The sequence below is a fragment of the Symphalangus syndactylus genome, chromosome 20, assembly GCF_028878055.3.
Source record: "Symphalangus syndactylus isolate Jambi chromosome 20, NHGRI_mSymSyn1-v2.1_pri, whole genome shotgun sequence".
NCBI lineage: Eukaryota > Metazoa > Chordata > Mammalia > Primates > Hylobatidae > Symphalangus > Symphalangus syndactylus.
Genome location: NC_072442.2, coordinates 67,593,899 through 67,621,718, shown reverse-complemented (window position 1 = coordinate 67,621,718; position 27,820 = coordinate 67,593,899). Strand labels below are relative to the sequence as shown.

At 55.2% G+C, this 27,820-nt stretch overlaps 1 protein-coding gene across 8 annotated transcripts in view; it reads right to left on the bottom strand.

Annotated features, from left to right (window-relative positions):
* Positions 1-2,915: 2,915 nt before the first annotated feature.
* The window catches only part of SLC43A2 (solute carrier family 43 member 2), a 53,597-nt gene continuing 28,692 nt past the window's right edge, over positions 2,916-27,820 (bottom strand). For 7 of the 8 annotated variants that reach the window (XM_063629693.1, XM_063629691.1, XM_063629697.1 and 4 more), the window contains 9 exons: positions 21,151-21,243; positions 19,522-19,655; positions 19,225-19,427; positions 18,758-18,904; positions 13,634-13,772; positions 10,175-10,307; positions 6,817-6,890; positions 5,170-5,293; positions 2,916-4,295 (listed from right to left, as the gene is read on the bottom strand). In XM_063629693.1, the coding sequence (XP_063485763.1) occupies positions 4,134-4,295; positions 5,170-5,293; positions 6,817-6,890; positions 10,175-10,307; positions 13,634-13,772; positions 18,758-18,904; positions 19,225-19,427; positions 19,522-19,655; positions 21,151-21,243 (1,209 nt within the window). In that variant the 3' untranslated portion in view covers positions 2,916-4,133. Of the gene's footprint in view, positions 4,296-5,169; positions 5,294-6,816; positions 6,891-10,174; positions 10,308-13,633; positions 13,773-14,586; positions 14,599-18,757; positions 18,905-19,224; positions 19,428-19,521; positions 19,656-21,150; positions 21,244-27,820 lie in introns of all 8 variants that reach the window. The other variant, XM_055256358.2, reaches the window with a different exon arrangement.

Below are 27,820 nucleotides of genomic sequence, written 5' to 3'. Positions count from 1 at the left end.
AGGCTTCTCAGAGCTCCTGGCAGGAGCCCCTCACCACAGGAGGCCCACAGCCCCTCCCAGCTGCAGATCGGCTCACATTCACGCGGCTGCCACACAAGTGCATGGGAAACGCCACTTGGCTAAACATGTCTGTGCTGCTCATAAGCCCAGTACTGGATGTCCCGCCATTTTCAGCCCCGGGGCCTACGGCAAAGTGACGCCCTCCTCGGAGTGCACCACACGGGGCCATGACAAGGAAGGTTTAAACGGAAGTTCTGGCCAGGACTATGCTGGGTGCAAGAGGGGACAGGGACGGAGCAAAACAGAAAGGACCCAGTGAAGGTTGGGACCTTGTGTATAGGTCCAGGCAGCAGGAGCTGCAGACAGAGGCCTAGAGGGTTTGGAGAAGGCCGACCACAAAGACATGCCTAGACCCCAGAGTCTAGTGACGAGAGGGGCTGGGGGCAGTGTTTCTGCAGCAGCCCCAGCCCCAGCCCCAGCCCCAGCCCCTTCCTCACTTATCAAAACCCCAAGCATAGGGAGCCCTTCCTGCTCCTTCCCCCCGGAGCCTGGAGAATGAGGGGCAGACGAGAGGCCTGGCCACTGGTGCCTGCTCCTTCCCCCCAGAGCCTGGAGGATGAGGGGCAGATGGGAGGCCCGGCCACTGGTGCCTGCTCTTTTGATCAGCTGTGGTCCCTTCCCCTTCACGGGGCACTTGTCTTGTTGTTGGTGTCACCAGAGAATTGCTCCCCCAAGTACCCATCAGCCTCCAGGGCCCAAATGATTCCACACAGTAGCTCTTGCCCCCTCCTCTGAGAAAGCTCTTGGCTCCCAGAAATGGAAACCATGCCTGGGCCTGCTCCCCTTCCTTGGGCTGTGGCCCCCCTGCCACAGAGGTCCCCCCGCCACAGAGGCCTGGTGGTCCCTGAGCTGCTGCTCCGTGTGGAATGTCCTGGTCTAGAGGGCTGTGGCTGCTCCAGTGTCTTAAGACCCATATGTGGGTCCTGGCTCTGACCTTGAACAAATTACTCCAACGCTCTAGGCCTCATTTTTCAGTTGTAAAGCAGGGATGATCGTATGTGTTTAACTCCTAGATTGTTATCAAGGACAACAATAGGAAAACATGTCACCTGTCAGCTCCACACAAGGCAAAGTAGGATGAGTGGCCCCTGACTAGGGGGTGGGGGTGCAGGGGGCACCCGACTCATCTGGCCAGCCACAGCCTCTGTACCCTGCTCCCATTTTCAGGCCTCAGTCCCCAAGCACTGTTGGCCCTGGACTGTTTTCCCAGCTCAATTCTGGTTTCTCAATGCCTGCTTCTTCCCAGTAAGTGCCACACCCTGAGGGTGGGTGGGAGAGTGAGGCAGCGGTGCCCACTTTGGCTGGGACTGGGCACTGCTGGGGACAGCACGGGCCACGTCTTCCCCATCTCAAGACTGGCTTTTTGGCTGGGCATTGTGGCTCATGCCTGTTATCTCAGCGCTTTAGGAGGCTGAGGTGGCAGAATTGCTTCAGCCCAGGAGTTCCAGACCAGCTTGGGCAAAATAGCAAGAACTCGTCTTTATGAAAAAGAAAAAAAAAAACAAATTAGCCAGGCATGGTGGCACACACTTAATAGTCCCAGACACTTAGGAGGCCTAGGTGGGAGGATCCCTTGAGCCCATGAGTTGGAGGCAGTGGTGAGCTATCAGTTGCACCACTGCACTCCAGCCTGGGTGGCAGAGCAAGACCCCAACTCAAAAAAAAAAAAAAAAAGTGGCCTTTTCCCAGGTGGCAGCACCCTGGCTAGTTAGGGTTTCCCTGAATCTGCACTCCTGTTTGATGGCGGGTCTCAAACGCTGGGAGGCAGCAGAGTCACCGGGCAGCAGCAAGGCCTGGAGTCTCCATTTGGAACCAGCACCCGGGAGCCTCTGCTGGGGGTAATCATGGAGCCGCACGTGGAGGCTGGTGGCTCTGGTGGTTCGAGCCGTTCCTCAGCAGCACGGCACACCCGCTCCTGAGGAGCCACTGAGCTCGAGCGTTCAGAAAGTGCTGTCAGTGCTGGCTCTAAGGAAACAGGCTTGACTTTAACTCAGCCTTTCCCGAATTTGACTAGAATACTTTCTTGAAAATTAGAATAACCACTAACATCACAAAACGAGTGTTCTCAGGAGTGGACGTGTTGATCTAGTTTTTTGTTTTTTTTTTTTTTGAGATGGAGCCTTGCTCTGTTGCCCAGGCTGGAGTGCAGTGGCGCAATCTCGACTCACCACAACCCCTGCCTCCTGGGTTCAAGCGATTCTCCTGCCTCAGCCTCCCGAGTAGCTGGGATTACAGGCACACGCCACCATGCCCGATTAATTTTGTATTTTTAGTACAGACGGGGTTTCTCCATGTTGGTCAGGATGGTCTCGAACTCCTGACCTCAGGTGATCCTCCCGCCTTGGCCTCCCAAACTGCTGGGATTATAGGCATGAGCCACCGCGCCCAGCCTTTTTTTAAACATTTGAGTGAACTAAAGCCTAGGAGATGTGTGTTCCAGCCGCCCAAGCTGTTAATGCGGAGCGTGAATGTGGCCTGGACCTGCCCTTTCCTCTTCTCCTTTCATCCCCCTCCCCCACGCCCACATCCTAAACTGCTCTGAGCCTGCAGAACCCAGCGGGAATCTTCAGGGTTGTGGAAGGGTGTAGAGATGGAAAGGGACCAGGATTCGCCTGTTTGGCTGGGAAAATCGGCAGAGGAAGGTGGCTCACACTTCTAAGATGTCTGCCGAGTTTGTTTGGGGGTGGGGGAGTAAGGTCTTTTCCTGGCCCACTGTCAGCAGTCCCCCAGAGAGACGAAGAGCAGCTGGGTACGGCTGGAGCTGGTCGGTGGCAGAGAATCTTGTCCTGCCTTTTCTTCTCAAGCTCAAAATAGGCACATGCAGCTATTAACTGATATGCCAGAAGGGGCATCCCTTACCAGGAGGAAAATGGATTTATTGCTTTATAAAAAAGAAGTCTAATAAAACTGAAGAGAAAATAACTAAAAATGCAAACATCAACTCACCCCTCTAAGCACGCCCAGGAGGTCTCAAGACACACTTCTGGGGGCAGTCAAGGTGGGTGGGTTGGTGGGCCAGGCGGACGCCTCCCCCGTCATCAGCTCCAGGGCCCCGCGGAGCCCGCCAGCAGGGGGTGCTGTGGGCCTGTGGCCCTGGACAAGCTCCCGGCCCCACGCCAGGATGGCTCCTGGGCGCTGGCGCAGCTGCAGGCCTGGCGACTCCCGCCTGCTAGGTGGGGATAAGGGCTAACTCCTACAGCCCACCTGACCCCACACACCCCTCGGACCCACCCACGTCCGCACCCCGGCCTGGACCTCCGTGTCTGCCGGCCACAGCCTTTCGTCCACCCCCACAAAAGCAGCTGTGTGTATGCAGGGGGTGCCCTGGCAGCGGTCCTCAAATTCCCGTCAGGTGGCGACAGGAACGAGGGTGACAGTGGAAACGTGTCCCCAGCATAGGCCCTGGGGGAGGAGGCGAGGGGCCACGGGCGACCCCGTCCACCAAGCCCGCTAAACCCTCCCCAGGGCGTAAGCCAGGTGGGGCTTCTCCACTGGCCTCCAAGGGGTGGACAGGCCCTGGACAGGCGACAGGGCGCTGGAATTACAAAGGAATTAGCACCAACAACAGGAAGCGGGTCCTTCCTTCCTCAGGCAGCCTCAGACTGGCCGGGGAGGGGGTGGGGGCCAGGCACGGGCGAGACAGTGCAAGCCTTTGTCCTCAGGCAGGTACGGCCGTGGGCATGCAGCCGAGGAGCAGGTGGCAGGCAGGGGACGGCAGCCCCCTCTGCTTTGGCAAGAGGCAGAATCCAGACACTGGCGGGAGAGCGCCTGCCTGCCGGGTGTTCCTTGCTCCTCCTGCAGGCGCCGCGGAGACCCCGGGCCCCGGGTCCTTCCGGGGGGGCGGCAGAGCAAAGTCAGGGCAGCCCCTGCGTTCGGCAGGAGAAAACTCGCATGTCCCGGGCCCTCTCCCGTCCTTGCACCACAGAGCTCTGAGGCAGGGCCCCGGGAGGGAGCGTGAACTCTGGCAGGGAGATGGCGAGGGTCCTGGGGGTGCGTGGGGTACTCTGGAGGGGCAGGACAGGGGTCAGTCACTGAAGCACAGGCAGGAGACCGCAGTTCCGAAGTGGCAGCCGCTACACGAAGGCCTCCTGGTTGGACGAGCCGTTGATTTTCAGAAAGAGTTTGTCGTCCTCCTGCCTCTGCTGCAGCTGCCGCTCCAGCTGGCGCCGGTAGCAGATCAGGTAGAGCGGGAGGCAGAAGCCCAGCAGGCTGAGAAGGAGCAGCCCCACGTTCACCTGGGGAGGCAGGGAGGCTGCGCATCACAGGGAGGCAGGGAGGCTGCGCATCACAGGGCGTGGCGGTGGGCCGAGGCTGCTGACCCGCCCTCCACTCGGGTTTGGGAAAAGGGAGAAAGTCAGCGGGTGGAGTGGGGAACGAAACAAGAAGGCCCACGAGGTCCCAGGGCCTGTCATTCCGTATTCCAGCATCCTAGTTCCCAACTCTTCACAGGCCACGTGGCCACCCTCAGGGCCTGGGCCCCCAGGAAACAGGGGCACACGGGCTGATCTGAACCTCTGGGCTTGGAACAAGTTCCTCGTTCCTGGTGAGGAAATCTGGCCCTCGCAGGTGGGGCGGGGACAGGAACTCTGTTCTTTTTTTTTTTTTTTTTTGAGACAAAGTCTCGCTCCATCGTCATTCAGGCTGGAGTGCAGTGGCGCAATCTCAGCTCACTGCCATCTCCGCCTCCCAGGTTCAAGTGATTCTCCTGTCTCAGCCTCCCGAGTAGCAGGGACTACAGGCACCCGCCACTACACCTGGCTAATTTTTGTGTTTTTAGTAGAGACCTGGTTTCACCATGTTGGCCAGGCTGGTCTTGAACTCCTGACCTCAAGTGATCCTCCCGCCTCGGCCTCTCAAAGTGCTGGGATTACAGGTGTGAGCCACCACGCCCGGCCCAGGAACTCTGTTCTGTTTCCCCCCAAATGAGGTCCAGAGAGGACATGTTTCTTCTCCTGCCTGGCCACCATTCACAAAGGGACTCTTAACCGATCCTAACCAACGCTCCCACATGTCCTCGGGGCCCTGAAGCCCCCCAAGGGGGGTCCTGCAGCTCGCAGTTAGCAGAAGGGGGCGGGCGCTCATGACCCACCATCCCCCGACCCCTCTTACCCACAGAGGGTCTCCCTGGAGGGGACCCATCATGGCCAGAAACAGCGGCTGCTGCAGGAGGGCGAAGAGCGCGCTGATCAGTGACTGCAGTCCTGTGAGGCTGCCGAACTGGGTGGAGGGGTACCTGCAGGGCAAGCGACAGCTCACAGCCATCCTCCCTCCTGGGCTTTGCTTGGCCCCAGGTGTCTGGTGACCCCAGGCTGCACCGTTGGTGCCAGAGAAGGGTGGGGTGCCAGCCCTTGGATTCCTTCCTGCTGGGCAGTGCTGTTTTTTTTTTTTTTTTTTAAGATGGAGTCTTGCACTGTCGCCTGGGCTGGAGTGCAACGACACGATCTTGGCTCACTGCAACCTCCGCCTCCCTGGTCCAAACGATTCTCCTGCCTCGGCCTCCCTAGTAGCTGGGATTACAGGTGCCCGCCACCACATCCGGCTAATTTTTTGTATTTTCAGTAGAGACAGGGTTTCACTACGTTGGCCAGGCTGGTCTCAAACTCCTGACCTCGTGATCTGCCTGCCTCGGCCTCCCAAAGTTCTGGGATTACAGGCGTGAGCCACCGCACCCAGCCCTGCTGGGCAGTTCTGCAAAGTGTTTCTCTTTGGACCAGCTCCAGGTCCCAGACTCCGGGGACGGCCCAGACTCTGGGGAGGGCCCACCCCACTCAGCTGTGCCCGGGGCCTGTGGGTGTCTGGCTGAGCCGAGTGGAAAGCGTGGTGCCAGCGGGGACCTGTGGTTTAGGAAACAGGCCCAGAGAGGAGTGTGGAGGCTGGACTTGGCTCCGCAGTGCCCTCGTCCAGAGAAGCATTGAGTAATCGTGGAAACTCAGCACCACAGATCCTGCCCCCTCCCTCAGACCCTGCCAGGACAGCCACAGCTTCCGCCAGGCCTGGGGAGGGGCAGGTGGAGGGCAAGCGGAGCTGGGATTACCCCAGGGGCTGTTGCGGGAATTGGGAGAGAGTTCCGGGCTAAATCTTAGCACACGTCAGGCTCTGCTGGCCCAGAGGTGGGAAAGGAATCCCAGCAAGGAATGAGCTGGTCCCACATCAGAGACTGTGGATGATGGTATTTGAGTTTCAGTTTTTGGGTCAAGGCCTGAGCCAGAGAAGGAGGAACCACCGTGGTTCCTTATGTTTCTGGGGCTTCTGGGAAAAAGATACAGGTTTCATGTTAGCCAGGGCTGGAGAAAGCCATGGCCAGAGCTGGGTGCGCTGAGGCTGTGGATGGGGCCCGTCTGGTGTATTCTCACTCAGTCATCCATGTTGCTGCCCGTGATGAGGGCCATTTGAACTTCGGCATTTAGCTTCAGGCAGCCAGAACCTACCCATCCTTCCCGGTGAGCAGCCAGGGCCGGCCCCAGGACTCGGTGGTGGCCCCTAAGGCCATAATGAGCTGCACAGGTGCCTGACCCTGGCTGGGGGAACTGACTTCGTGTTGAATGCCAAGGCTTGTGGGCACCCAACTGTCTGCCCACTGACCCGCTTCCCACAAGGTATTGCCTTTCCCTTACATACCCAGCAGAAACCCTGGTACCTGTCCCCTGATGCAGGAAGATGAGCCCTTCTGGGACAGGCTGACCCTGCCTCAGCAACCTCCCCCCGGCCATTCCCACGCCCTCGCCCACCAGGCCACCCGCAGCTTCCAGGACTTACACGGCGGCGTACAGGCCCCCGACAGCGGAGTGGATGAATCCTCGCACGATCGTGTGCAGGATGAAGGAGAGGATCTGGGGAGGAAAAGGAGACTGTGAGCATAAGGCCTTAAGGGACCCTCCCCTCAGCCCCCGCCCTCCAATTCCTGGGGGCCCTCACCTCAGGGGCAGTATCAGCCTGGGGTCGGATCAACCCCATCCTCCGGAGCCAATTGTGAATTTTCAGAAATTTTGCAAGCCAGTCGTTAACACAGTCATTTTTTGTTTGTTTGGTTTTGTTTTGCTTGAGAAGAAGTCTTGCTTTGTCGCCCAGGCTGGAGTGCAGTGGCGTGATCTTGGCTCACTGCAAGCTTCGCCTCCTGGGTTCAAGCAATTCTCCTGCCTCAGCCTTCGGAGTAGCTGGGATTATAGGCCCACAAAACCATGCCCGGCTAATTTTTTTATTTTTTAAGCAGAGATGGGGTTTCACCATGTTGGCCCGGCTGGTCTCAAACTCATGACCTTGTGATCCACCCGTCTCAGCCTCCCAAAGTGCTGGGATTACAGGCGTGAGCCACCGTGCCCGGCCTAACACAGTCATTATTAAAAATTAAATTATAGGCCGGGCATGGTGGCTTTCTCACCTCTCTCGTGAAGTGTTTCTTTGCTTTTTGTTTTGTTTTCTTTTTGTGGTTTGTTCTGTTTTATTTGGTTTTGTTTTGGGATAGTCTCACTCTACACCCCAGGCTGGAGTGCAGTGGTGTGGTCTCGGCTTACTGCAACCTCCATCTCCTGTGTTCAAGCGATTGTTCTGCCTCAGCCTCCTGAGTAGCTGGGATTACAGGCACGTGCCACCACGCCTGGCTATTTTTTTTTTTTGAGACAAGGTTTCATTCTGGTTGCCCAGGCTGGAGTGCACTGGTGCAATCTCAGTTCACTGCAGCCTCAACTTCCTGGGGTGCAGTGAGCCAAGATTCTCCCACCTCAGCCTCCTGAGTAGCTGGGACTACAGGTGCACTCTCCAACACCTGGCTAATTTTTATTTTTAGTAGAGATAGGGTGTCGCCATATTGCCCAGGCTGGTCCTAGTAAAGTTCTGTCGCTGTCTGTGGGAGGACCCCTGCCCAGGAAGGCTGCTGCTGAAGGAGTTTGCAAACTCCGAGAGGCACTTTTTAATGATCTCTGGCCGGCACAAGAGCCGTCCTCTTGGCCACCAGGTCCCTGTGGTTGCCTTGTCTTCTGTACACAGCCCTGCCACCCCGCCCAGCAGCCAGGACCTGTTCCCAGGAATGTGGGTGGCGGGGGGGGGGGGCAGGGGCTGCTCTTGGCAGTGTTGAAAGAGGGCTGTGCCCAGTGCCCACACACACACACACACACACACATATGCACACGCTGTGCAGGCCTCTCCACCTCAAATGCCTTGTTGCCTTTTTACAACTTTTCTTTCAGTGAGACCTACATAAAACAAAAAGATGACTGTCCCCATTGAGCACTGCCCCTCGACTGGACAAGGCGGTTAGGGCAAAGGTCCGCCAGTCTTGCAGAGAAAGCAGCCCAGGAGGCCAGGGAGGGCCAGAGGGATGCAGCACCCCCCGGGGCCGGCACAAATGTTCCACGGCCCACTGTGCCCTGCACGCCCAGTGTTGGCACGCACACATCACAGTTCCCACGGTGGGGCACACCTGGGTGTTCAACGTACCTCAAAGCCACCTGTAAAAAGGGAGGGACTCTTACTTCCCTCCTGGACTTGACCCAAGATACCATCTGGACTCAGGCTACACCTGTCTGTAAGCAAGAGCCACACTCGCGTCCCTCCACCATTTGTAAATTTAGGGATTGGGCCAAAACCTACTGCTAGACCGCTTTCACAGACCAATGGGTGGAGCCAGGCAGGTGACAAGGTCCACCTTACTCAAAATCTCTGTCAAAAATCAGGTTTCAGAAGCCTCAAAAGTTTGGCAAAGAAATTCAGTTTTTTTTTTTTTGAGACAGAGCCTCACTCTGTCGCCCAGGCTGGAGTGCAGTGGCGCAATCTCGGCTCACTGCAATCTCCGCCACCCGGATTCAAGCAATTCTCTTGCCTCAGCCTCCTGAGTAGCTGGGATTACAGGCATGTGCCACCACGCCCAGCTAATTTTTGTAATTTTAGTAGAGACGGGATTTCACCACTTTGGATAGGCTAGTCTCAAACTCCTGACCTCGTGATCCACCTGCCTCGGCCTCCCAGTGTGTTTTTGTTTTTTTTTTTTTTTTGAGACAGAGTCACTCTGTCATCCAGGCTGGAGTGCAGTGGCACGATCTCAGTTTACTGCAACCTCCGCCTCCCAGGTTCAAGTGATTCTCCTGCCTCAGCCTCCCGAGTAGCTGGGATTACAGGCGTGTGCCACCACGCCCGGCTAATTTTTATATTTTTTGTAGAGACGGGGTTTCACCAAGTCGCCCAGGATGGTCTCAAACTCCTGAGCTCAAGCAATCTACCTGCCTCCACCTATCAAAGTGTTGAGATTACAGGCATGAGCCACCGGCCTGGAATGAAGCTTTTGAATCCAGATACGAAGCCATCATGAAGGTCTTCCTCCACTCTGTTCAGTGTAGAAACCCCGTGGGACTCTGGTGACAGGGGAGCACATGCTCCCACCAACACCACAGATTGGCCAGACCTCTTTGGACGTCAGATTCCAGCTGTTTGAGCCAACACAAAACAAGTAACTCTACAGCGACCCCACACACTTCCGGGAAATGGCATGATGGTGGTATCCACGGTTATGCAAGATGCCCCCAAAAGCAAGACATGCCTTCCTGGGGAGGAGTCCCTTTGCAGAAGACAATCCAGGTGTCTAGCTCACCCCCAGCAGCAAGCACAGCGCCTGGCAGGGAACAGGCCCTCCACAGATAACAAAGGGCTGGTGGGCTGCTCAGTGGAATGGAATGAATGAAAGTCACCAACTGAGCCGGGCACGGTGCCTCACACCTGTAAAATCCCAGCACTTTGGGAGGCCGAGGCGTGTGGATCACCTGAGGTCAGGAGTTCGAGACTAGCCTGTCCAACATGGCAAAACCCCGTCTCTACTGAAAATACAAAAATTAGCCGGGCGTGGTGGTGCGCACCTGTAATCCCAGCTACTCAGGAGGCTGAGGCAGGAGAATGGCTTGAAGCCAGGAGATTGAGCCTGCAGTGAGCCGAGATAGCGTCACTGCACTCCAGCCTGAGCAACAGAGTTTGACTCTGTCTCAAAAAAATAAAGAAAGTCAGCATCTGCTTTGTGATGGCTTCCATGAAACATTACACACTTTTGAGTCTTTACATGTGCCTTCTTACTGCCCCACGTCCCACCTGGAGAAGCAGATTGGGAGGAGCCCCTCCCACGCCCCACACCCACCTGGAGAGGCAGGTTGGGAATGAGGCAGGTCACCCCAAAGCCCACGAGCAGCAGGTTGGTGAAGGCGAAGGCCCGCATGGCATTGGTGATCTTCTGGATCTGCCGGTCCCGCTTCTTCTTTTTCTTCTCGCCTCTGTGGAGACACAGAACGTGCAGGGGTGGGAGGGCTCCCCGGAGGAAGCCGGGTGCTCCTGAGAAGTCAGGCCTCAAGCGTCACAGCCCGTGAACGGACGCAAGACTCAGAAGCCACCCAGGCACGTTTTAGGGACTGTGTTGGGGCTGGACCAGCACTACGGACACTCCCGGCCCTTCTCAGTGGAGCGCTGAGTGTGACTCTCAGAGGGGGCCTCGGGTCAGAGAAGATGGCCGTCCCTACACTGCAGAGCTCTGTGAAGGCTGAGCTAAGACGACAGGGAGAGAAGTAGTAGCGTAGCTGGCACATGGCAAAGCCTCACTTCACCACTGGCTTCAAGTTCACCCACATCTTGCAGGATGCTGATAAGAAGCCAGATACAAGCCAAATAGGGGAGTGAATGGGTTTCCCCTTGTGGGGACAGGAGAGGGTAAAGGGGAAATGAGCAGGCAGCAGATGGAACTGGAGTGGACACAAATAACCCCTTGGCTGCAGGACCTGACCTAGATAGCACAGCACTCTGTTTTTTTTGTTTTGTTTTTTTGTTCTTTGTTTTTTTTTTGAGACAGAGTCTCGCTCTGTCACCCAGGCTGGAGTGCAGTGGCGTGATCTCGGCTCACTGCCACCTCTGCCTCCTGGGTTCAAGCGATTCTCCTGCTTCAGCCTCCCGAGTAGCTGGGACTACAGGCGTGCGCCACCTCGCCCGGCTAGTTTTTGCATTTTTGTAGAGGGGGTTTCACTATGTTAGCCAGGATGGTCTCGATCTTCTGACCTTGTGATCCACCTGCCTCGGCCTCCCAAAGTGCTGGGATTACAGGCGTGAGCCACCGCCCCCGGCCAAGCACCCTCTGTAATTATCTCTTGTGAAGGAACGATTACCGATCCCAGTCTCACACCCACGCAGACACCCCGGATGATCCAAGAACGGACCCCGGGTACTCGCAGACGTGCAGGGAGTCCCAGGCCCACCACTTCCTAACTGTGCGGCCCCAGGCAAACTACTGCAAGTCCCAGCCTCAGCTCCCTCATCTGTAAAATGGGTGTAACACTGGTCCCCACTTCACCGTGGTGTCGGGAGGCTTCACTGAGATACTGTGCATGGAGTGCCTGGCGGAGGGCCTCACGCAATAAACCGTAGCTTATTACATGAAGGTGTGGAGCCACAGAAAACAGCGTTTGGCCGGGCGCGGTGGCTCACGCCTGTAATCCCAGGACTTTAGGAGGCCGAGGCAGGCGGATCACGAGGTCAGGAGATCGAGACCATCTTGTCTAACACAGTGAAACCCTGTCTCTACTAAAAATATATATTAAAAAAAATTAGCCAGGCGTGGTGGCAGGCGCCTGTAGTCCCAGCTACTCGGGAGGCTGAAGCAGTAGAATCGCTTGAGCCCCGGGAGATGGAGCTTGCAGTGAGCCGAGATCGCGCCACTGCACTCCAGCCTGGGCAACAGAGCCAGACTCTGTCTCAAAAAAAAAAAAAAAAAAGAAAAGAAAAAAGAAAACAGTGTTTAACTCATCCTCTGACCTTGGAGCCCATCCCTTGCATAAAGTAGGACTCCGGTACCTTGTTTAATCTTCACAATCATGAACAATTCTATTAACACATAATATGGTCATAGCAACTTACTACTCAAACTGACTGGAATAAACCTTGCAGGCAGATAACAAAGGGCTGGTGGGCTGCTTGGTTGAATGGAATGAATGAAAGTCACCATGTGAGCCGGGCGCGATGCCTCATACCTGTAATCCCAGTACTTTGGGAGGCTTTAAGATGGTGTAGCCACTGCCAAGAGGTGGAGGGAGGGTAGTCTTAGGAGCAAAATGGTCTGCTAGCCGTTGTCCGCACGCTTTCACCTGTGTCTCTTTTTCTTCCATCTTACTCCACGCTTCTTTTTTTTTTTTTTTTTTTTTTGAGACGGAGTCTCTCTCTGTTGCCCAGGCTGGAGTGCAGTGGCGCAATCTCGGCTCACTGCAAGCTCCGCCTCTCAGGTTCACGCCATTCTCCTGCCTCAGCCTCTCCGAGTAGCTGGGACTACAGGCGCCCGCCACCATGCCCGGCTAATTTTTTGTATTTTTAGTAGAGACGGGGTTTCACCGTGGTCTCGATCTCCTGACCTCGTGATCCGCCTGCCTCAGCCTCCCAAAGTGCTGGGATTACAAGTGTGAGCCACCGCGCCCGGCCTGTGCTTCTTCTTTATTGTTTTTTCTTTTTGAGACGGAGTCTCGCTCCGTTGCCCAGGCTGGAAGTGCAATGGCGTGATCTCGGCTCACTGCAACCTCCACCTCCCGGGTTCAAGCAATTCTCGTGCCTCAGCCTCCTGAGTAGCTGGGATTACAGGCACGCTGCCACCGCACCTGGCTTATTTTTTGTATTTTAAGTAGAGACGGGGTTTTACCATGTTGGCCAGGCTGGTCTTCAACTCCTGACCTCAGGTGATCCACCCACCTCGGCCTCCCAAAGTGCTGGGATTACAGGTGTGAGCCATTGTGCTCGGCCCTCAGTGCTTCTTAAACTTTTTTTTAAGAGACATGGTCTTGCTTTGTCACCCAGACTGGAGTCAGCAGCATGATCATAGCTCACCGAAGCCTCAAACTGGGCTCAAACAGTCCTGCTGCCTCTGCCGCCTGAGTAGCTGGGACAACAGGCACATGCCCCCATGCCCACCTGAATTAAATTTTTTTTGAGACACAGTCTCGCTTTGTCACCCGGGCTGGAGTGCAGCGGTGCGATCACAGCTCACTGCAGTCTCAACCTCCTCAGGTCAGGCAATCCTCTCACCTCAGCCTCCCGAGCGGCTGGAACTACAGGTGCGCACCACCACACCTGGCTCATTTTTGTATTTTTTGGTGGAGATGGGGTTTCACCACGTTGTCCAGGCTGGTCATTAACTCCCGGGTTCAAGCAATTCACTCACCTCAACCTTCCAAAGTGTTGGTATTATAGGCATGAACCACCATCCCTGGCCAATTTTTAAATTTTGGTAGAGACGGGGGCAGGGCTGGCCATGTTTCCCAGGCTGGTCTCCAACTCCTGGCCTCAAGTGATCTTCCCACCCCAGCCTTTCACAGTGCTGCGATTATAGGCATGAGTCACCGCACCTGGCCTCAAACTTCAGCATTTCCATAGAATTCCAAAGAATTTCCATAAAGGGGAGCAGTTGAAATGCATGCTGAGCTGAGAGTGAGTCTCTGGAAGGACTCCGGGAGGAGCGGGAGTGCATTGCTCTCTCCCTCTGACCCACCCACCCTGTGCCTGACATGCGGCTCTGGGGTCTTTCTGCAGGGGCTGCGGGCTGGGAGCTGGGGCACCGGCCCTGCCTACGCACTGGTTGGTGTCTTTCTCCTCGGGCTCCTCGGAGGCGTCTTCACACTCCTTCAGCCTCCAGTCCATGATGTAGCCGATGACGGGGGCCGTCAGCAGGCACAGCAGCTGGAGCACGCCAAAAATGGAGGTGTAGAGGCCAACTGTGGAGGAAGGCGCTGCGTCATGGGGACGTCCGGCAGACAGCCCTGGAGCAGGGACTTGGCACCGGCTGGGAAGGGGCTGGTCCCCACAGGCTCTCTGGGGTCTGCCCCAGAACCCCCTGTCACTGTGGGTCTTGTGGGGAGCCCGGAGACCTTAACTCTGAAGTTGGAGCTGGAGCACGGGGCAGGCCACCTTCTTGGCTCCAAATCCCCTGCTTGTTTCTAAGAAACAGCTAATGAGACCCAGAGTGTCACAATGGCCTTCCCAGAGCTCCAGGAAGTCGCTATGACTTGGGAACTCCTGTGACGGAGGCTAAGTGATAGGCTGTTAGTTTCTGCCACTAGAAATAACCCAGAACGGCCAGGCGTGGTGGCTCATGCCTGTAATCCCAGCACTTTGGGAGGCTGAGGTGGGTGGATCACGAGGTCAGGAGTTCGAGACCAGCCTGACCAACACGGTGAAACCCCATCTCTACTAAAAATACAAAAATTAGCCGGGCGTGGTGGCACACGTCTGTAACCCCAGCTACTCAGGAGGCTACAAGGAGAATCACTTGAACCCGGGAGGTGAAGGTTGCAGTGAGCCAAGATCACGCCTCTGCACTCCACCCTGGGCAACAGAGCAAGAGTCCATCTCAAAAAAAAAAAAAAAAAAAAGAAAAGAAAGAAAGAAATATCCCAGAAGGGCACCACTCACAGGGCTCTGATGTCAGGGCTTCCATATTCAAAGACTTAAAATTACGGTAGATTTTCCAGACTGGCTGGGAGGGGACATCACAGCATTCCCTGACAATACCCCCCACCCCCTGCTTACCCGTGGCCATCACTGCATCAAGAAAGCAAAAGTGAAAAAGCAGAAAGAAGAGAAATTAGTGGCAGAAATCTCGTTGCTACAGAGAGATGGGAGAGGAGGCAGGCTCACTCCACACCCAGCAAGCACTGCATTTCCCACACTGTGTTTCCCGCACTGCATTTCCCACCAAGCGTGACTCGGGGCACTCAGGGGAGGCGGAGCTGCAGCCAGGCCTCTGGAAGTGGACTCGGGACAATGCCCAGCCCGGGCCCCTGCTGACATTCTCCTGTCTGCTGGTGCCGGGTCACAGGCAGGCTGGTGAATTAGGCCTGTGACGTTGGCGGGTAGCGTGATGGGGAAGTGGCGGGCATGCGGAAGGCCTGGTGCAATCAGGGTCCCTGTCACCACTGATTCACCGCTGCCTGGGGGAAGCAGCTCTGTCACAGCTACCTCCTGCTGTGCTCAGAGAGAGGGAAAGGTCAAAGAACCTGCCCCAGACGCCTGGCCAAGGCATCTGACACCATGGGTCTCCCTTCCACTCCAAGAAATGGGGACCATGCCTGGGCCTGCTCCCCTTCCTTGGGCCGTGGCCCCCCTTCGACAGAGGCCTGGTGGCCCCTGAGCTGCTGCTCCGAGTAGAATGTCCTGGTCTAGAGGCCCTTGGCTGCTCCAGTGTCTTAAGACCCATATGTGAGTCCTGGCTCTGACCTTGAACAAGTTACTCCATCACTCTAGGCCTCATTTTTCAGTTGTACATGATGATAGTATCTATCATAAATGATGATGTAAACAAATGATAGTATCTATTTAACTCCTAGATTGTTATCAAGTCAAGGACAACAATAGGAAAACATGTCACCTGTCAACGCTTACAAAGGGAGGGTAGGACAGGTGGCCCCTGACTAGGGGGTGGGGGTGCAGGGGGCACCCGACTCATCTGGCCAGCCACAGCCTCTGTACCCTGCTCCCATTTTCAGGCCTCAATCCCCAAGCACTGTTGGCCCCGGACTGTTTTCTCCCCTCAATTCTGGTTCCTCAATGCCTGCTTCTTCCCAGTAAGTACCACACCCCTAGGGTGGGTGGGAGAGTGGGGCAGCGGTGCCCACTTTGGCTGGGACTCGGCACTGCTGGTGACAGCACGGGCCACGTCTTCCCCATCTCAAGACTGGCTTTTTTGGCTGGGCATTGTGGCTCATGCCTGTTATCTCAGCACTTTGGGAGGCTGAGGTACGTGGATCACTTGAGGTCAGGAGTTGGAGACCAGACAGGAGTTGGAGACATGGTGAAACCCTGTCTCCACTAAAAATATAAAAATTAGCTGGGCATGGTGGTGCATGCCTGTAATCTCAGCTACTTGGGAGGCTGAGGCAGGAGAATCGCTCGAACCCAGGAAGCGGAGGTTGCAGTGAGCCGAGATCATGCCACTGTGCTCCAGCCTGGGTGACAAGAGCGAAAATCCGTCTCAAAAAAAAAAAAAAAGGCTGTATTTTTGGCTGGGCATTGTGGCTCATGCCTATAGTCTCAGCACTTTGGGAGGCTGAGGTGGGAGAATTGCTTGAGCCCAGGAGTTTGAGACCAGCCTGGGAAAAATGGCGAGACCTTATCTTTACAGAAAAAAAAAAAAAAAAAAAAATTAGCCGGGCATGGTGGCACACACTTAATAGTCCCAGACACTTAGGAGCCCGAGGTGGGAGGATCCCTTGAACCCATGAGTCGGAGGCTGCGGTGAGCTATCAGTTGCACCACTGCACTCCAGCCTGGGTGGCAGAGAAAGACCCCAACTCAAAGAAAAAAAAAAAAAAGGCGGCCTCTTCCCAGCTGGCAGCACCCTGGCTAGTTAGGGTTTCCCCGAATCTGCACTCCTGTTTGATGGCGGGTCTCAAACGCTGGGAGGCAGCAGAGTCACCGGGCAGCAGCAAGGCCTGGAGTCTCCATTTGGAACCAGCACCTGGGAGCCTCTGCTGGGGGTGGTCGTGGGGCCGTACATGGAGGCGATGGCTCTGGTACTTCGAGCCATTCCTCAGCAGCACGGCACACCCGCTCCTGGGGAGCCACAAAGTTCATGAGTTGCAGAAAGTGACCCAGACTGTGCAGCCGCCTCTCAGCCAGAGCTAGGGCTACGGGTGTTGGGTGTAACGGGTCACAGAAGGAGGAGGGGGAAAACCAGTGCCTCGTCTGCCACAGACCAACCTTCCTGGCCTGGCTTCCTCTACTTCTTGAAATTGACTTTTTGAACATAGGAACAGTTGGTCACATTCCTCTTGGGCAGCAGCAGATTTCTCAGAGAGCCTGAGTAAAAGACGCTGATGCAGCAGCAGGGAGATGTGCCTTTCGAGGGCCAGGGACCAGCTCTCTCTGCACACCTTGGGGTTTCCGCCACTCCAGGGCTGAGTGTTTACCAGGCCGGGCGTGGAGGTTTACGCCTGTAATCCCAGCACTTTGGGAGGCCAAGGGGGGGCGGATCCCTTGAGCCCAGGAGTTCGAGACCAACCTGGGCAACACAGCAAGACCCCATCTCTGCAAAGAATTTAAAAATTAGCTGGGTGTGGTGGCGCACCTGGGGAGCCCAAGAAGTCAAGGCTGCAGTGTTTGCATCACTGCACTCCAGCCTAAGCAACGCAGAGAGACCCTGCCTCAAAACAAGAAGGAAGAAAAAGACATGATAGATTAGGGTTTCCCAAAGTGTGTTCCACGGATTTTTTTTTTTTGAGACAGAGTCGCACTCTGTTGCCCAGGCTGGAGTGCAGTGGCGCGATCTCGGCTCACTGCAACCTCCACCTCCTGGGTTCAAGCAATTCTCTGCTTCAGCCTCCCAAGTAGCTTGGATTACAGGGGCCCACCATCACGCCCGGCTAATTTTTTGTATTTTTAGTAGAGATGGGGTTTCACAATCTTGGCCAGGCTGGTCTTGAACTCCTGACCTCATGATCCACCTGCCTCAGACTCCAAAAGGGCTAAGATTACAGGGGTGAGTCACCGCGCCCGGCCTTTTTTTTTTTTTTTTTTTTTTATGTACACAGAGTCTCACTCTGTCGCCCAGGCTGGAGTGTAGTGGCGCAATCTCAGCTCACTGCAACCTCCGCCTCCTGGGTTCAAGTGAGTCTCCTGCTTCAGCCTCCTGAGTAGCTGGGATTACAGGTGCCCACCACCACACCCAGCTAATTTTTGTATTTTTCGTAGAGACGGGGTTTCACCATGTTGGCCAGGCTGGTCTTGAACTCCTGACCTCAGGTGATCCACCTGCCTCGGCCTCCCAAAGTGCTGGGATTACAGGCGTGAGCCACCGTGCCTGGCCTAGACTCCCATTTTCACAGTAGAACTGGCTGTTATCTGGTTCCTTTTGCTATCTTTTCCTTTTGATAAAGCTGGATTTCTCATCCCCTAAAAACCTGATAACTGATTCTTCACAAGTCCTAGGGTATCTTCACCTTGATAAAAACAAGTAAACCATCGGAAAAAGTTGCACACCAGGGAGGCTGCCAATAAAAAGGATTTGGAGTGTTTGTCCCGCCTGGGGATGACTAAGGCTGACTCAGCTCAGGCCCCGGGGAAGTCTTGACTTTCTCTGTAGAATCGAAACCTCTAATCAGCTGAAGACCCGCGCTGTGAGGAAAAGTGGAGTGTGGGTTATCAGCTGTGTGTGCTGGAGCTGACAAGCCTCAACTGATTGCAGGCTCCGAGGAAGCCTCTGCCCCGCCCTGTTTCGCGGTGAGGGATGCAGATCCCAGTGTGGGCCAGTTGCCCCAGCGTCTCCAGCCACGTCCTGACCTCGACGCCCAGGGTGTCCACGCACCCACCGTGCCACTTTCTGGGAGGACTTCGGGCTTGACCTGCTGTCTTTCAGCCACGCTCAGGTGGAGCGTTCTGTTCTGTTTTCGTTTACAGACACACACGGCAACCCTCCCCCTCAGGCACTGGAAAACACACACCCCACACCCCACACCCCGCACCCCACACCCAGGAGGCTATTTTGGTCCTTCCCTCCCTCCTGGACCAGGAAACCCTGATGGGGACATGAAGAAACAGTTGGGGCTGGCAGTGATGAAGTAGCTCTGACACGCAGACAGCTCCTGGGATGCGGCCTTCCCGTGGCCCTGCTGGCCTGGCTCAGCTTAACACATTCCAGCCGGCGGCCAGTGGGCTGGGCTCAGGCCGGGGAGTGACAGCGACCGAGGCTGCCCGGGGCGCCTACCTGTCTTCTGGTCGCCGCTAACCAGGAACTTGAGGATGTTGTTCATGGCTCCCATGTAGAAGATGAGCCGCAGCTGCGTGACGCACATGGTGATGAGGCTGAGCAGCAGGATGGGGCTGAACACGCTGTGCATGAAGGAGGGGGCCGCTGCGGGGAGAGGGTGCGGGGCTCAGCGCCGGGGCACGCTGTCCCCGCCACCGGGGGCCGTGCAGATCCCTCCACACTGGAGGCCAGGAGGGGGCCCCTCGGGACGGGCCTGGTGAGGGTAATGGGGTTGGCGCTGCGGTGGGGTCACCTCTTGTGTGAAATCAGGCAAATCCCTTTCCCTCCTCCAAGCCTTCCTGAGCGCCTCTGCAGAACAGGGAGGGCGGGACCGTCTTCCCCTTTGGGGTGAGGTGGGAATGGGGTGAGCCGATACCCACGGAGCACTCCCTGCCCGTCGCCCGGCTGCGGTCTCACGCAGGTACCTGCGGCATCCGGCTGGCACTTCACCTCCAGGTCGACGGTGGACAGGCACAGCTTGTGGCCCTCCTGCAGCGCCACCTGCTCCTTGGCACTCCTCATGGAGCTGCCCACGCTCAGGCGCCGGCCCACCGTGGTCACCTGCTTGTAGAACTGCTTCCCTGTGATCTTGTGGTCAAAGCCCAGCCAGCTGAACTTGATCTTCACTCTGGGGCCCCAGGAGAGTGTCTGTGGGTGCTGCCCAGGACCCCGGCTGGGGGGCGGGGGCTGGGGGCAGGCGGGACAGGGGCACCTCTACTTACGAGTAGTCCATGTCCTCCGGCCCCGGGAAGGGCTCCAGGGGCCAGTTAAAGAAGCAGTTGAGGAAAACCAGCCCGGAACAGCCGGCCCAGACCACGAGGATGATGATGAAGGAGACACCGGCATCATAGATGAGCTGACAGGCACCGCGGGGACAGGGTGGGGTGGGGGAGGGGGCAGAGTTAGCCCAGGGAGGCCAGAGCTGCGGCAGGCAGGGGCATCTGGCCACCCCTGCTGTCCCTGTGCTGAGCCGCGCAAAGAGGCACAGCCCTGCCAGCCTGGGCGTGGGGGCATCAGGCACCCGCCTTCCAGTCCTCCCACTGTGCCTGCTCTGCTGGTTATCTGGGCCTGGCATGTCATTAGCCCCCCGACTTGCAGGCCTTCCTGACCACCCCGCCATGATCACGGCACGTCTTGCAGGTTCATAGTGATCTGCCCAGCAGAAGGGACGGTGCTTCTGGTCCATCCATCGGCTTGTCTGGCATTAGTGGAGCTCCCTGAAGGCGGGAACCGACCAGCCCCGTCCACTGATGCTTCCCCAGTGCCTTTGAGAGCTCACATGGCAGAGGCCAAAGAAATGCTCAAGGAAGCCGGGCATGGTGGCTCACACCTGTAATCCCAGCACTTTGGGAGGTCAAAGTGGGCGGATCATGAGGTCAGGAGTTCAAGGCCAGCCTGACCAACATGGTGAAACCCCGTCTCTACTAAAAATACAAAAATTAGCCGGGCGTGGTGGTGGGCGCCTGTAATCCTAGCTCCTTGGGAGGCTGTGGCAGGAGGATCACTTGAACCTGGGAGGTGGAGGTTGCAGTGAGCCGAGATTGTGCCACTGCACTCCAGCCTGGGCGACAGAGCAAGACTTTGCCCCCCACAAAAAGAAGGAGGAGGAAGAACTTTCGGGATCCTCCCCGCTCCAGGGGCATGAGAATCTCTGCAAGTCCATAGGATGGCTGGACCCAGAGTCCCAGCTCCCACCACCTCAATGCCCAGGTGGCCAGCCCACACCGTGACCCCCTCTCCTCGCCAACAGCATTCCTACACACACCCCTGAGGAAAGGGGCTTTTACTTAGTATGAGGGTCAGAGGTAGGAGAAGCCCTTACGAGGCCCTGGCAGAGCCGCAGGGTCTGGGGAACTCGGGCTGATGGACTGTGAGGTGTTTGCTTCGTCCTGACCCTGTGTGACTTCCACAGGCTCAAAATCCTGCCTAGGAGGGAAACAGCTGAACCACTTGGCCGAGAGCAGTGCTTTGGCTGGCGGGGACTAACGGCACAGTAACAGCAGGCTGGGGGGCGGGGAAGCCAGGGGAGCAGGGGGAGACCAGGATGACGGAGGAGACGGGGGCTGAACTCACAACTGGAGACAGACTCACCCACCGCCCTTTCCCTGCCCCAGCCCAGAAATGCAAAGGCACCTGTGGCAGATCCTGCAGCCACATGCGTGAATCCTGTCCCCTGAGGCCCCGCGGTTTTCACTTCTCGCTCCTGTGATGCCCAGGTGCATCCTGCCCGGGTTGGGGTGGCGGAGAGGGGCCACCCCCGGTGCCCACAATTGCCTCCCTCTTCTGAGAGGGCGGAAGGAGCCTGGAGCAGGCCTCTGCACAGACGCCAGGTGCAAAATACACGTGCTCACCTTGATTCCTGGGAAGGTGACCGCCGAGGAGGCGTAGGAACCAATCATCAAGGCAATAAACGTGGACCGAAGGTCGCCGAACATGTTGGGCAGCTGAGAGATAAGAAGCAGAGAAACCTCAGTGGGGAGGATGCACCGGGGAAGGGGAGGAGGAGGGGACAGAGAACTAGGCCCCATCAGGCCCCTTCTTCACCTGCACCCCTTCCTGTGTGACTCACAGGGGCATTAGTTCAATGACCGCTCACTGAAGGCTTCACCTTCCTGGACTGAGGCTGATGGGGGCAAGGAGAGAGGTAACGCAGAATACAAGCAGTTGTCTGACTTTCCGGCTGGCAACCCTCCCCATCTCTCTGCTCCTGGCAGAGCCCAGGAGCCTTCTTGTCTTTTCAGGGTAACAGTGAGATGCCAGAGAACAAAGTTATGAGCCTCCGGCAGCCCTCAAAGGGAAGAAAGCCTGTTAAAAATAAGAATCTATTTGGGGATAATAGCATCATTTTATAAATAAAAATATCAGCATCCCAGAAAGACCAGATGTCAGCAAAAACTGCTTTTGGAGAGGTCCATCAGAATTGACCTTTGTTTGGGAAGATGTCAATCAGAATTCTACAGTTCTCTTCGGTCTGAGGATGAAGCTGGCCCAGGATTCCTGCTTCTGAATTTCTTTTCTTTCTTTTCTTTGTTTTGAGATGGGGTTTTGCTTATTGTCGCCCAGGCTGGAGTGCAGTGGTGTGAGCTTGGCTCATTGCAACCTCCGCCTCCCTGGTTCAAGCGATTCTCCCTCCTCAGCCTCCCAAGTCGCTGAGATTAGAGATGCCCACCACCACGCCTGGCTAATTTTTGTATTTTTAGTAGAGACAGGGTTTCACCATGTTGGCCAGGCTGGTCTCAAGTGATCCACCCACCTCAGCCTCCTTAAATGCTGGGACTACAGACGTGAGCCACCGCACCCGGCCTCCTGCTTCTGAATTTCTCAGTACAAGCCGGGGATTACCTTCCCACAGGATGTCCTGCCCTAGCAGTTAGCATCCTAGAAGGCCAACGGGAAGAAAGGCCCGGGCTGTCTTCCCAACGAAGCCACGCTCAGCATCTCACATCAGCTCATTCTGGGTACAGGGCAAGAGGGGGCCCACCTGAGCAGGACTTCAAGGCTAACTCATGCTGATTCTACAGAAATCCAGGCCGAGGGCAAACTACATCCTCCCAAAGAGGCACAGCTCCTCTAACCTCAAGAGAGATCACACTGTGTGTAGCCAACCTTTCCTGTCCACACCCAGTGTCCCTGGCCTTGGGGGCTGCCCTCTGGATAGCCATACCAACCTATTTCATTAAATTCAGGCTACTTATGGGGACTTAATCTACGTCCCCCCTACCCTCCCCACCACTCCCCATTTGTCTTGAATCTTTTTTCTTTTTTTTTTTTTTTTGAGACGGAGTCTCGCTCTGTCGCCCAGGCTGGAGTGCAGTGGCACGATCTTGGCTCACTGCAAGCTCCGCTTCCCAGGTTCACGCCATTCTCCTGCCTCGGCCTCCCAAGTAGCTGGGACTACAGGCGCCCGCCACCGCGCCCAGCTAATTTTTTTGTATTTTCAGTAGAGACGGGGTTTCACCGTGTTAGCCAGGATGGTCTCCATCTCCTGACTTTGTGATCCGCCTGCCTCGGCCTCCCAAAGTGCTAGGATTACAGGCGTGAACCACCACGCCTGGCGTTTTTTTCTTTTTTTTAGAGACAGGATCTGCTGGACACAGTGGCTCACGCCTACAATCCCAGAGTGCTGCCTTTGACCTCAGAGTTTAAGACCAGCCTGGACAACATGGCGAAACCCTGCCTCTGTATCTTTTTAAAGTTAAAAAAGAAGAGAGAGCGACAAGGGGGACAGATCACCTGAGGTCAGGAATTCAAGATCAGCCTGGCAAACATGGTGAAACCCCGTCTCTACTAAAAATACAAAAATTAGCTGGGTGTGGTGGCGCATGCCTGTAATCCCAGCTACTTGGGAGGCTGAGGCAGGAGAATGGCTTGAACCCGGGAGGCGGAGCTTGCAGTGAGCCAACACTGTGCCACTACACTCCAGCCTGGGCGACAGAGCGAGACTCTGTGTCAAAAAAAAAAAAAGAGAGAGAGAGAGACAGGGTCTCATTCTGTTGCCCAGGCGGGAGTGCAGTAATGCAATCATAGCTCACTGCAGCCTCCAACTTGGTCTCAAGTGATCTTCCCACCCCAGCTCCCAAGTCACTGGGACAACAGGCCCACGCCACCATGCCCCAGCTAGTTTTTTTTTTTTTTTTTGGAGACAGGGTATCACTCTGTCACCCAGGCTGGAATGCACTGACATGCAGTCTCGGCTCACTGCAACCTCCGCCTCCCAAGTTCAAGTGAGTTTCCTGCCTCAGCTTCCTGAGTGGCTGGGACCACAGGTGTGCGCCACCATGCCTGGCTAATTTTTGTATTGTTAGTAGAGACGGGGTTTCACCATGTTGGCCAGGCTGGTCTTGAACTCCTGACCTCAAGCGATCCATCTGTCTTGGCCTCCCAAAGTGCGGGGATTACAGGCATCAGCCACCACGCTTGGCCTTTAATTATTTTTGTAGAGATGGGGTCTCACTATATTGCCCAGGCTAGTCTTGAACTCCTGGCCTCAGGCTCTTCTCCCACCTGGGCCTCCCAAACTAAATAATTTTTGCTTTATCAAACCTGCCTACCTGCAAGCAAATTAACTGTTGCTGAGTGGAGGGAGTTTGAACTTGGTGACATACCTGTCTGCAGTCATTTCTGCCTGTTTTGCCCACTTTTAAAAATGAGTAAGGGATGTTAGCAAAATTTAAAACCTCTGTGCTTCAAAGGATGGCATCAAGAAAGTGAAAAGACAGCTGGGCACGGTGGCTCACACCTGTCATCCCAGCACTTTGGGAGGCCGAGGTAGGAGATTACGAGGTCAGCAGTTCAAGACCAGCCTGGCCAACATGGAGAAACCCCGTCTGTACGAAAAGTACAAAAAATTAGCCGGGCGTGGTGGTGGACGCCTGTAATCCTAGCTACTAGGGAGGCTGAGACAGGAGAATTGCTTGAACCGGGAGGCGGAGGTTGCAGTGCGCTGAGATTGCACCACTGCACTCCAGCCTGGGCAAGAGTGTGAGACTCCATCTCAAAAAAAAAAAAAAAGAAAAGTGAAAAGAGGCCGGGAGTTGTGGTTTGTGCCTGTCATCCCAGCACTTTGGAAGGCTGGGGCGGTGGGATTACTTGAGGGCAGGAGTTTAAGAAAGTGAAAAGAATGCACAGAAGGGGAGAAACTTCTTACAAATTACAGATCAGGAGCTTGCATCTAGAATATATAAAGATAGTGCCCAACAGTTATTCAAAAAACAAAAAAGAGAAATATAAAGAACTCCTACATCTCAATAATAAAATGATAAATAACCATTATTTTTTTTTTTTTTTTTGAGATGAAGTCTTGCTCTGTCTCCCAGGCTGGAGTGCAGTGGTGTGAACCTGGCTCACTGCAACCTCTGTCTCCTGGGTTCACGCCATTCTCCTGCCTCAGCCTCCCGAGCAGCACCTCCCATTGCAGGTATGAGCCACCACGCCCAGCTGATTTTTGAAATAACCAATTTTTTAAATGGGTAAAGGATTTGAAAAGACATTTCTCCAAAGAAGATATACAAATGGCCAATAAGCATATGAAAAGATGCTCAAAATCATTAATTATAGTGAAATGCAAATCAAAGCCACAATGAGATACCACTTGACACCATTAGGACACCAAAAAGTCACAGTGAGGCTGGGCGCGGTGGCTCATGCCTGTCATCCTGGCACTTTGGGAGGCCGAGGCAGGCGGATCACAAGGTCAGGAGTTCCAGACCAGTCTAGGGAACATATGAGACCCCGTCTCTACCAAAAATACAAAAACTTAGCGAGGTTTGGTGGAACATGCCTGTAATCTCAGCTACTCTGGAGGCTGAGGCAGGAGAATCACTTGAACCCAGAAGGGGGTTGCAGTGATTACAGGATTACAGGTTGTAGTGAGCCGAGATCGCGCCACTGCACTCCAGCCTGGGCAACAGAGCAAGACTCTGTTTAAAAGAAAAGAGGCCGGGCACAGTGGCTCACGCCTGTAATCCCAGCACTCTGGGAGGCCGAGGCGGGTGGATCACAAGATCAGGAGTTCAAGACCAGCCTGGCCAACATGGTGAAACCTCGTCTCTACTAAAAAAAAAATAGAAAAATTAGCCGGGCATGGTGATGTGAGCCTGTAATCCCAGCTACTCGGTAAGCTGAGGCGGGAGAATTGCTTGAACCCGGGTGGTGGAGGTTGCAGTGAGCCAAGATTGTGCCACTGCACTCCAGCCTGGGCGACAGAGCAAGACTCAAAAAAAAATTAATTAATTAAAAAAGAAATGAGGCCAGGCGAGGTAGCTCATGCCTGTAATCCCAGCACTTTGGGAGGCCGAGGTGGGCGGATCACCTGAGGTCAGGAGTTTGAGACCAGCCTGGCCAACATGGTGAAACCCTGTCTCTACAAAAATGCAAAAATTAGCTGGGCATAATGGCGGGCACCTGTAATCCCAGCTACTTGGGAGGCTGAGACAGGAGAATCACTTGAACTTGGGAGGTGGAGCTTGCAGTGAGTCAAGATCTTGCCATTGCCCTCCACCCTGGGCGACAGAGTGAGACTGTCTCAAAAAAAAAAAAAGAAAAAAAAAGAAATGAAAAGAAATCCCTTCCAACAGAAGACAAAAGAAATGTGATGTGCTTACGGGTGCCCAGGCACACCCAGGTGAGCAATCTTACTCTCTGGGCACCTGCCTCCCAGGTATGCTGCAGTTTAAGGGACAAGCCTCGGTTCCCAAGCTCACGTATTTGGGCTGCTCCATTACTCCAGCGAGGCAGCAGTGTAGCAAAGGCATCTCCGTGGCCATATCTACCCCAGGGAGAATCCAAGTATTTGCTCTGCTTATGCGGAAGGAGGGAAGTGTTACTGCCCGGCATGCCACCCCAGCCGGGGCAAAGAAAGAAAGAAAGGGGCCGGGCACGGTGGCTCACGCCTGTAATCCCAACACTTTGGGAGGCCGAGGCAGGTGGACCATGAGGTCAGGAGTTCGAGACCAGCTTGGCCAACACAGTGAAACCTTGTCTCTACTAGAAATACAAAAATTAGCTGGGTGTTGTGGTGGGTGCCTGTAGTCCCAGCTACTGGGGAAGAGGCTGAGGCAGGAGAATTACTTGAACCCGGAAGGCAGAGCTTGCAGTGAGCTGAGATCGTGCCACTACACTCCAGCCTGGGTGACAGAACGAGACTCTGTCTCAAAAAAAAAAAAAAAAAAAAAATGGGGGAGCCCAAAGAAGGCTCGGAACCCAGCCAGAAGGGCAGATGGAAGCCCAGAGCCTGGCTCCCTTGGTGCAGGGTCAGGTGAGGCTGACATGTAGGTTGCTGCAGTCACCTTTGGGCAAAAAGAGTGTCTCAAACTTTTCAACAGAGCTAGAGAATGTTCTGGAAAAGCAGAGCTTGCTAGCTAGGCATTTTCCTTCTACCTTTTTAATCTCAAGCCTGCCTGCCTTAACCCTAACCTAGACTACAGACCACAGAGCCACAGGGGCTTGGGGTGACCATGTGGCCCTGCCTGGTCTTCTGGAGTCTTCTCCCCAGCACTAGATCCAGGATGGGGAAGAGCAGAACCTGGGGAAGAGGCCGACTCTCCATCTGTCCATGGATAAGGCCTTGCCCTCAGGCCTGGACAGGGCAGGGGCCTCCCAGCTGCTCTCTTTGATGCCCTGCCTCTTGCCGCCTGGAACATTCTTACCAGCACCAAGAAAATTCTTCCCAACATGTTATTCTGGTCAGCAGGGCCATTCCTTAGGGGAGTAGAGTGCCTTAGGGGAACCACACTAGGTAGCCTTCAAACCAACGCCGACATCTTGTATTTTTAATTATGATCTTTTCCTTAGAACAGCAATGCCTGGGCTGGGCGTGGTGGCTCACGCCTGTAATCTCAACACTTTGGGAGGCTGAGGTGGGCGGATCACGAGATCGAGACCATCCTGGCCAACATGGTGAAACCCCATCTCTATTAAAAATACCAAAAATTAGCCAGGTGTGGTGGCGTGCACCTGCAGTCCCAGGTACTTGGGAGGCTGAAGCAGGAGGATTGCTTGAACCCAGGAGGCGGAGGCTGCAATCAGCTGAGATCATGACACTGCACTCTAGCCTGGCGACAGAGACTCTGTTTCAAAAAAAGAAAAGAAAAGCATATCCGTCGCAAAATGTTTGGAGCAAAGTATAAAAAGAATAAAGTAAAAATCACCCTGAGGCCAGACGCAGTGGCTCACATCTATAATCCCAGCACTTTAGGAGGCTGAGGCAGGTGGATCACTTGAGGCCAGGAGTTCAAGACCAGCCTGGCTAACATGGCGAAACCCCATCTCTACCAAAAATACAGAAAATTAGCTGGGCGTGGTGGCGGGTGCCTGTAGTCCCAGCTACTTGGGAGGCTGAGGCAGCAGCATCACTTGAACCTGGGAGATAGAGGTTGCAGTGAGCAGAGACTGAGCCACTGCACTCCAGCCTGGGCAACACAGTTAGACTCCGTCTCAAAAAAACAAAAAACTTTTACTAATGACTTTCAGCATTTTTCTACAATTTAAAAAATCATTTGGCTGGGCACAGTGGCTCACGCC